Here is a 10000-nt window from a genome sequence, read left to right on the forward strand (position 1 = left end):
AATCATTTGCTTCTGACCGCTTTTCGCTCAAAGCTTTGTAAAATCCCTGCATAATGGATAATTGTTTTTTGACGTTCTGGTTCTTTTGTACTTCAATGGCGACTTAACGAAATCACAGCTATGCGGTGTTCACTGTTACCACACAGACCAGTTTCAAACGAATGTCCCATTTGGGACGAGCAAAGATTGGTGCACTATGCAGCTAAAATCGATAAAACATTAAGGTTTCGAATATGACCGAATTTGGTTTTCTTTTCTGACAGGGTGGAACAATAGCAATTCTGTCCGTTTTAAAGCGACCGTCTTTCTTCACGGGAGCAGTTTTTAGCGCGCCAGCCGTCCAATCAGGTCCAGCTAAGATTTCATCATGCCTTGTAAGTATAAAAGAACTGATGATTCCGTTATTTATGGAAGAAGAGTAGCTGTAATGTTATGCAATGTGCCGAATACCCGCCGTGGTATTAGGGAACTTAAGCAACGAGAACGTCACAAATTTGCATATTTAGGCCCACTCTACACGTATCCGGATATTTTTTTAATCCGCAACTTCTTCTTTGCTTTCCGGATTAAAAAATATTTCCATCCACACGTAGCGTATTCAAATCGAATTTGCCCGTCCACACGAATCCAAAGCGTATCCGGATTCACTCTAGTACTCAGGACTCCTAAAAAAAAAACAAAGGTGATAGAGCATGCGCCATAAAGCCCTCGGCAGGCATCTTTAGAATAGACCATTTCCGAGTTCATGTCTGCCTCCTTTTCAAAGTGAGTCTAAGTGCGAAGTTTTTGTGATGATAATTAGTTCTACTTTACATATGAATGAAAACTAATTTTCATAAGAAAAACTTCGCACTTAGACTCGCTTTGATGAGGAGGCAGACATGAACTCGGAAATGGTCTATTGATTTCACGGGAAGGAACTGGGCTCGATCTTGCTACGTCATCCGGAGAATTTGGTGCCCACATGATTCCGGATTCATATCGGATTAAAAAATATCGACTCTGGAGAGCGAGTTCAAAAGTTCCTGATTCGCCAGCGAATTTACCGGATACGTGTGGACGGAGAGGGTATCCGGAAAGGAAAAGTTGCGGATTCCGTCTGACAGAGGTTTCATTAAAGGCCGGCAATTCGACCGGCTAATCTTAAAGTTATCGCCGCCTATTTTTTGGATAAATTATACTGAGATTCTCACCGTTTCAGTTCGATTCATTTCAATTTATTTTAATCTAATAAAACAACTAGAATATCAAGGAACCTTTTGCTGAATGTTCTGTTCCTTTTTGGACGTTGGTATTTTTATGAATTCCTAGTCATTTGCACTCGCTTAAGCTACTCACCAATGGGATTCTGTGCAGTCCGCCATATTGGATGAATAGAGGCGAAAGACTCGTGCCAAATGTTGCCTCGATCACATTCACTACAGCTTTTCGTTTTTCCACCTGTTGTTTATTAAGAATGGAAAACAAAACGACAAAGCGCGCAGCTAGAGGCAATATTTTGTCGTATTTCAACAAGAGATCGATAGTGCAAAAAAATTGTCCTCTAACTTGGCCACGTGCAGCTACGTGTTAATAAATATTTCTGACTGTTGTTGTTGTTGCCCAGATTGCTGGAAATGCCATTTCCGAGCTCCTAGATTTCAAACTTTTCTGAGGGAGCATGCCCCCAGACCCCCCGCTGGGAAAAGGGGCACACCCGCCTATTTCAAAAAACCAGCTGTTTACTAAGAAACGTATTGAATTGGATTGCACGCCCTGCACGTGCGTTTTTCACTTTTGTCCATTGCTTTGCCGTCGTTTGCAAAACAATAGGGAACTTAAGCAACGACAACGGCGACGGCAACGAGAACGTCACAAATTTGCATATTTAGTTGGCAAAAACAATAGCTTTGCACGCCCTGCACGTGCATTTTTCACTTTTGTCCATTTCTTTGCCGTCTACAGCAAAACTACAACGTGAAATAGCCAAATTTGAGGTTTTATGGACAACGTCATTACTTGAGGATAAATTTTCATTTTCTGCCCTTAATTGAGCGCCGTTCCTACCAGCGTCATTTTTGAGGAACTACCACACCCCCGTCATATTAAAAAAGTTGAAACAGTAACGGAGCGATTACAATAACGCGAATTTATATTTTGAGATGACGTTCTCGTTGCCGTCGCCGTTGTCGTTGCTTAAGTTCCCTAATAGCCAAATTTGAGGATTTAGTAAGGACGTCAGCACTTGAGGATGAATTGCCATTTTCCCCCGTAAATTAAGGACGGTGCCTACTATTGTTATTGCGCATACGTTCTGCGCATCTCGAGACAATTGGATTTCCTATCGGCGGTGCTTATTAATACGGGAATATTTTTGCGCGGTTCAAAACTATTCGGATAAAGCAGAACTTAGCAAGTGCTCTTGGTATCCAAAAAAAAAATTGGGGCTAACCATGCATTTTTCAGAAATAATTAAGTTTCAATTTGCAAAAGAACTACTTTGAAAAAGAAATACATTGCTATGTATTTAAAGCTTTTTACAAATCTTGTTGATTAATTTTTGTCGAAAACTGCGTGGTTCCCCCAATTTTCTTTATGGATTTCAATATCACTTGTTAAGATCTACTTTTGCCGAATATTTAGTAAACCGCGCAAAAATACCTTTGAATTAGTAGGCAGCGTCCTTAAGCGCCTTTCCGACCAGTGTCACTTTTAAGGAACTGCCACACTCTTGTAACATTAAAAAGGTTTCAATGGTCACGAAGTGATTAAAATAACGAGAGTTTATATTGTGAGATGATTTTCTCTCTTTGCCGTCGCCGTCGCCGTCGCCGTTGTTGTTGTTCAAGACCCCGTCCACACGCATCCGTAGTCGTTTAAAAACGCAACTTGCTTTCTCCGTTTTCAAAAAATTCGCGTCCACACGTGGCGTTTTCGCATCGTTTTGCCGCATCCACACGTATACGGTGAATCGATTTGAGAACGATAACTTTGTAACGATAACCCAACTGCGCAGGCCTGACGCAGTTATTCACTTTTACGATAACTATTTGGGCTAGAAAGTTGTCCCACCAAGCGCTAGTCCGTCCAGGTCTAACCCAAAATCGTCGTGGTTTTGGTGGGCAACCACCAAGTCGTTTCAACCTCCCGCCTTGTGACACCGGTAGTGAAAGTAGCCTAATAATGTTCTGCCCCCTTCTGGAATAGTCAGCTGGAAGAAACAGCGAAGCTAAATTTGCTTGAAAGCAGGCAAGAAATTGAAGCGCCTGTTCGCAATCTTGAATAAGTTTACAATATTGCGCAGAGTGGATTGCAACTGATTGTGTGACGTCCGTCGTTTCGTCCGTCCACACGTCACGCGAAAACAGCGTTTTCAAAGTTCCACTCTGGAGAGCGTTTTTGAAAAGTTCCGTTTTCAGTGATCTTTTTCGTCGGATATGTGTGGACGAAAACCGTATCCATAAAGAAAAAGTTGTGTTTTCAAATGAAAACGGATATGTGTGGATGGGGCATAAGTTCCCTAGTGCCAGTCACATAATACTGAGATTGAAGCCGGGGGCCCGTTTCTCTCGAGTCCCGAAAACGTTTCGGGCCCGAAAAGCCATTTATGAACCTGCCAACCGCTTGTTCAGGAGAGCCGGATTTTAAACATGTTTTCAAGGTATCAAAAAGCAAACTGCCTTTGAAGTTTGACGCCTTAAATCCTCGCCGTCCTTGAGATACAGAGAAAATTGTGACACCAGAAAATGGCCCGTAAAGTTTCGGGACCTTCGAGAAACGGCCGCCAGACCACAATGGCAGAAATTTCATGCCTCACTCTTTGCGAAAAAATAATGTAATAGGCCAGTTCCGAGTTCATGTCTGCTTCCTCTTCAAAGCGAGCCTAAGTGCGAAGTTTTTCTTATGAAAATTAGTTTTCATTCAAAGGTAAAGTAGAACTAATTACCATCACAAAAAGTTCGCACTTAGACTCACTTTGAAGAGAAGGCAGACACGAACTCGGAAATGGCCTATTGATATACAAGTTGCTTGCCAACGGGCAAAAGGATAAGGAAATCAGAGTCCTGGACAGGACCTTCGCGCACCGGTGGCTCAGTTGGTTGAGCATCGGGCTGTCACGCGGGAGAATGTGAGTTCGACTCCGGCAAGACCAACACTCAGGGTCTTAAATAACTGAGAAGAAAGTGTTGCCTTTGTAATTACATCTGCAAATGGTTAGACTTTCAAGTCTTCTCGGATAAGGACTCTAAACCGGAGGTCCCATTTCATAGCCCTTGTTGGAAATTAAACAGTATGGGACGTTAAAGAACCCACTCACTGTTCGATAAGAGTCGCGGACGTAGTCCTCGGTCCTGTGTTGTGGTCTGACCTTATCTGGACGGGGGCATCTTTCACTTCCTAAAATTATTTGTCAACTGCGTGGTAAGCAGTCTGGCTTAAGTCCCCCACAAAGTATTGTAACATTAGTCCTGAGAAGTCCCGAGGGAAGAAGCTAATTGATCATTGTAAAGCGCCTTTGAGACTTGTGATAAAGGCGCTATATAAATGCACCACTTTACTTTACTTTTTACTTTAATAGAGGTCACAGTTTGCACGGCAGCCATGTTGCAAGGCAGGAACAATAGATTCTTTTTCCTATGGGAACAAATGTTCTTTCTCATGCAAACATTTTCATTGTTTCTGCCATGCAACTTGGCTGCCGTGCAAAACCTCTATACCTTCACTTCATAACACCGATCATTGACCGAGAAAAACTCCTGGAAGCTTGTACAAACCCTTTCTTTGGATAGCTCGGCACTTACTCTTTGGTCAGTACATTGACAACGACAGATTTCAGCATAGTTTGGTAACGTTTATAAACTAAATTACTAAATTGTTGTTTTTTTGAAAGGTATTTTTGGGCAGAATAGCAGCATTTGTCGCTCCATCGTATCAAATAAAACCACCCGTTGATTCATCACAATTGAGTAGGGATCCTGTGCAGGTGAGGACACGAAACTGTTTTTTTCTCTTTCATGAACAGCTTTCGACTCCTGTCTTGGGCATTGTTCACGTGACTGATTTCAGATTTATTTTACTCTTCGAAATTCTGACCCTAACCCTATAATACCTTGTATCTTTCAACGGAGGCTGTCCAAGCGATGTGTCTTGTGTTTCCATGCTTAAAAACCCGTCAGTTGACCTCATGATGGAGTCGAAAGCTTGTTTTCATGCCGGATGGTTTTTGAATCCGGAAGTTTCTTTTCTCCTGACATTTAAGAGTTTAACGGATTACGGCAGATATTTAACTAGAACTACAGGTAATTACACATTACTTAAGTACGTTCGAGTAAGACTTTTACAGAAACAGTCACTTTTGTGAACTCTTTGTTTGGTTTTAGATAAAACATAACCTTCCAACAGACCGAGTTCCATATATCAATATTCAGGCATGGCTACCAGGCCTTATGTTCAAATCTGTTCTCTTTATTTGTCTCACAAGTCTCAAGGGAGATTTCTAAACAGAATAATAATAATAATATTCAAATTTAACCATAAAGCCTCATAGCCATGTATGAATATTTACGTGTTGCGCAGGCACTCGTTCCCAGGGCTGCTCGTCTTCATTTGGGTTCCCATGAGATCGAGGTCAAGTTCTCCAGATACCTTTAACGATGTGCCAACAACGCGACCAAAATGTTAATTTCGACGAACGGTAATTCGGCAAATGCTAATTTCCACAAACTACATGATTATTATACGTTCTCCTTCGTCGAACGCAATAAAGCCATTGTTACTTTATCCTGTAGGTCGAGAAGTACGCCAACGATCCGCTGGTCTGGCACGAGGGTTTGAAAGCAAAATGGACCGCTAAAATTTTAAAAGCTATGAACGATATTCAGAGGAACGTTTCCAAGATTACATTACCATATTTGCTCATCCATGGCGATGATGATCAAGTTGTCTTGATTGACGGTTCACATTTTCTGCAACAACATTCATCAAGTACCGATAAAACATTCAAGGTACGTGCAAACTTGGTGAAATGTGATGTGGAGTGCGGTATGCATAATTATGCAACTTGAAATTTAAGCATAATTAATTAGACATAAATTAGCGTGGAGTGCATAATTAGGCGGACTAAAATGTACGCTAAATGAATAAAAGAAACTAAAAATAGGGCTGACTTGTTAATTTATTTCTTACAGTTAATTTATTCACGCCAACTGAATCACTTCGCATAATTATGACCGATACAAGTCGGGTCTTGAGGGAAAATAGTGTTATTTTTTCAAGTGTTTCAATATCAAAACTTAAGTTGAGGAAAACATGGTGATCATATGATGAAGAACGAGAAGAATTCTTCGATGTAAATCAAGGATGTAAGGAGACTCGGGGACATAAAAAAATCTGCGGTTTCCAGGATTCGGTATCGGATTGCGATTTTTTCTTCCTTATTGTAGGAATAAATAACCCAGGAGCTGCACGTGCGGCACGCATTTTTTGCACATATTTTACGATACTCTGCATAACAAGGACATGAAATCACAACATGAGCCTTTCATTCTCCATTTTTAATCGGAAATCTGTTGTGCCCATTTGTTGTTAGGATACTTCGCCCACATTGCACGACGAGAACGAAATGAAAAAATTCGCGCAAGATTTACGATAGTGCAAAAATGTTTTTTGAGGTGACGTCTTTGATGACGTCGCTGTAGGTGATCTTGAAGCCCCTATTCGCCCTTGTCACACGGCAGCCATATTGTCCCAAGAGAGTTTGACCACGCCAAGCCTCGCAGTGGAAACCATGGGGGTGAGGCTTGGCGTGGTAAAACTCTCCCGGGACAATATGGCTGCCGTGTGACAAGGGCGAATTGATTCTTCAAGGGCGCGCCTCAACATAGAATGGATTGCTTGTAGTTTAAGTAAAAGGCTCCTGTTGGAATTCGTTCTGACGATATGTAAATGGTCCTTCTCTCTTAGGTGTACGAAGGTGGACGCCACGAGCTATTAAATGAAATTCAGGAATTGTCCAGCAAAGTCTTGCAAGATATCTTGGACTGGATCAAGCAGAAACTACAATAGCTCAGCTTTGAACAATTAATGCTCAACTAAAGAACCCAAATAACACAGATAATTCTTAAAAGTTTGAATTATCTGACGATAACGATTTTGAGGCGGTTAACGACCCTATCCATTTGTAAACTAACGTAAAATGTCCTAAATAAGCCCCGGGGCTTATTTTTTTCAAATTCCCTTTTTCAGGGGCTTATTTGTGGATGGGCTTATTTAAAGTGGAAACTCTCGTCATCATCGACGTCGTCAACTTCGTCATCATCGATGTCGTCAACTTCGTCATCAACTTCGTCATCATCATCGTCATCATCACCATCGACGTAATCACCTTTGTCATCAAAATAAAAGGAATAGCGCCGCCTTCCGTTTTGTTTACATTTGTTTATCAGAGATGACCGCCAAAATTTACACTATCATCATTATCGTCATGATCAGCAAAATTGTCGACATTATCACGCGTTATATTACCAAAAAGGACATGGTAAAGAGACGCGGTTTAAGGCTGTGGATACTTCTGACCGCATCTTGTCAACTCATCGCATTTACATCCCAAAGGACACGTCAGAACACCACGCTGAACCATCCTCTGTAATTAAAAAAAAAACCACAAGTGGTTTCACCGGTTTTCCATTCTCGATTTAAAACAGCAATCAAATGATTTTATTGTATTCAGGTTCTTCGTTTTGATTACTGGATCTTGTAATGCGCTCGTGATCTTTTCCACACGTGATTTCCGCGCCAGAAATATTCAGCTTTTTCGATACTTTTACTGGCGTGACTGTTGTTAACCATTTCTTTAAAGCCTGTTTTTCGCTAGCGAGGCGCGGTTGCCTCATGGTCAATGCACTCGACTTCGGATCGAGTGGTCCGGGTTCGGGTCCAGGGGCCCGTTTCTCGAAAGTCCCGAAAACTTTTCGGGCCCGAAAAGCCATTTGTGAACTGCTAACCGCTTATTTTGGAGAGCCGATCTTTTAACGTGTTTCCAAGGTAACAAACACAAAAATAACTGTGAATTTTGACGACTTAAATCCTCTCCGTTCTTGAGATACAAAAGGAATTGTGACACTCGAAAATGGCACGTAAATTTTCGGGAGTTTCGAGAAACGAGCCCCAGGCCGGGGACATTGTGTTGTGTTCTTGGGCAAGACACTTTACTCTCACGGTGCCTCTCTCCACCCAGGAGTATAAAAGGGGACCGGCGAATTTAATGCTGGGGGTAACCCTGCGATGAACTAGCATCCCATCCAGGGGGGAGTAGAAGTACTCCTAGTCGCTTCATGCTACAGTAACCGGAGATAAGTGCCGGTCTGATAGGCCTTCTAGGCTCGTAGCAGACTTAACCCTTTCACTAGCGACGCAAGCGCCAGTACAAGCGCAAAGCATAAGAGCGCTTATTTCACCGTGAGAACGGTGTTGACGCAGGCATAAGCGCCAGGATCAAATTTTTTTCCTTTTCATTGCGCTTGCGCTTATGCGTAGTTCCGCTTGCCAAAGCACAAAGAAATGTGCTATGTCTGGCCGTGTCTGGGCAAGTTAAAAAACTCGTTCCAGATTCCCCGCGTCTGAGCATTTGAACAAAATGGCGGAGGCCGTGGTTGATTTTGATGCTTTGCGCCACTAGTGAAAACCAGGCTTAAGTCTCAAGTTTATATTCGCTTTGACGAAGGGCTAAAGCTCGAACGACGCAGCGCCAAAGTTTCTCAGTTTAGAAACAGTGCAGGTAATTCTTAAGGGGGCTATGTCACGCAATTGATGCAAGTTTATGACACTCAAAATGCCCCAAAAGCAGAATGAAATATCGCAATAACCACTTAAAACTGTTGAACATAAAAAAATACAGCAAAAGGAAAGAGAAGCATGGATGGGCACAACTGGACAAGATTGAAACGGATTGCATTTGGGTAATCTTGAAAAAAGTCGGCCCGACGTTTTTCAAGTTTATGGCAAATCGCCTGGACAAAGGTCGTTTTTGCACAGAATCATCTTGTTTGTGATGTAACCATAAATTTATCATTAAAGGGAATTCCATGTTACCATTTTCAAGTTTTAAATGCGTGATTAACTCAAGATTTCCTCGAAAGACCAAATAACGTGACAAAGCCCCTTTAAGTTTATATGGCCGAGCAAAAGAGCGCTTCTAAATGGGGAGACTGCGAATCAACTTAAAGACCCATTTTCACCTTAGACGCAACGCGATCGTTTGTTGTTTTGAATCTCGAATAGCTTATTCCGATCGGCCAACTAGCTTTGTTGCGCCAGTTCGTGCTGTTGAAAACATTGAAGAAACATCGACATTAGCCTGATATCGCCGAGTGGTTTACCGTGTGATTTTAACAAGTGAAACCGTTAAAATTACCCTTTTATCTTTATGGAGTCGACTTATTAGACATTGGAGAATCACCAAAGCGGGATTCTTACGGTTCGGCTATTCAGAAAGAAGAATAGAACAATTGTGAAGCTAACGAGCTAGGTGACATTGTTTCAGTGCTGAAATGCTTGTCTTACTATAACCTTACTTTTCCTTTGTCAGTTTCGATTTGTTAGGATACCTGGGAAGCAGAGGTAAAATGCTCTTTTAAACTTGTGCTTAAAAGAGGTTGCCGTCTTGGTAGAGTGGCAAGCAACTTCAAATAGAAATATTTTAAACAAATACAGATAAAAATACTACGATAAAATTATGCAATGATAATTGAAATCAGGATCTGAAAGATTTATCGACAGAGAACTTTTAAAGAAGATTGCGAAAGGCTTTCTGGGATTTTTCGAAGTTTTGTAATTTCGTGATACACGAAATCATGCGGGGCGCGCGATGCATTCAGGGTGAAAATGGGCCAATTAAAGCATATCAAGTCAAACGTTGGTTTTAAAGGAGCTGGGTAAGCTGGATTACCCGGAGAAAAACCTAAGAAGGAACACAAACAACTCATATGAAGTTGAGTCTAAGAATCGAGCCCGGGCAACACTG

The 10000-nt window shown here is 41.7% G+C and overlaps 2 protein-coding genes across 2 annotated transcripts in view; one reads left to right on the forward strand and one right to left on the reverse strand.

Annotated features, from left to right (window-relative positions):
- LOC138011765 (monoglyceride lipase-like) overlaps positions 1 to 7081 on the forward strand; it is a 14567-nt gene extending 7486 nt beyond the window's left edge. The window contains exons 4-7 of the mRNA XM_068858925.1: positions 264 to 374; positions 4871 to 4963; positions 5769 to 5984; positions 6943 to 7081. Of these exons, the coding sequence (XP_068715026.1) occupies positions 264 to 374; positions 4871 to 4963; positions 5769 to 5984; positions 6943 to 7044 (522 nt within the window). The 3' untranslated portion in view covers positions 7045 to 7081. The remainder of the gene's footprint in view (positions 1 to 263; positions 375 to 4870; positions 4964 to 5768; positions 5985 to 6942) is intronic.
- Positions 5807 to 10000, reverse strand: part of LOC138011764 (uncharacterized) — a 166396-nt gene continuing 162202 nt past the window's right edge. Inside the window, exons 12-13 of the mRNA XM_068858923.1 lie at positions 7504 to 7621; positions 5807 to 5945 (exon numbers count right to left, since the gene is read on the reverse strand). Coding sequence (XP_068715024.1) covers positions 7532 to 7621 — 90 coding nt within the window. The 3' untranslated portion in view covers positions 5807 to 5945; positions 7504 to 7531. The remainder of the gene's footprint in view (positions 5946 to 7503; positions 7622 to 10000) is intronic.

The sequence above is a fragment of the Montipora foliosa genome, chromosome 7, assembly GCF_036669935.1.
Source record: "Montipora foliosa isolate CH-2021 chromosome 7, ASM3666993v2, whole genome shotgun sequence".
Classification (NCBI taxonomy): domain Eukaryota; kingdom Metazoa; phylum Cnidaria; class Anthozoa; order Scleractinia; family Acroporidae; genus Montipora; species Montipora foliosa.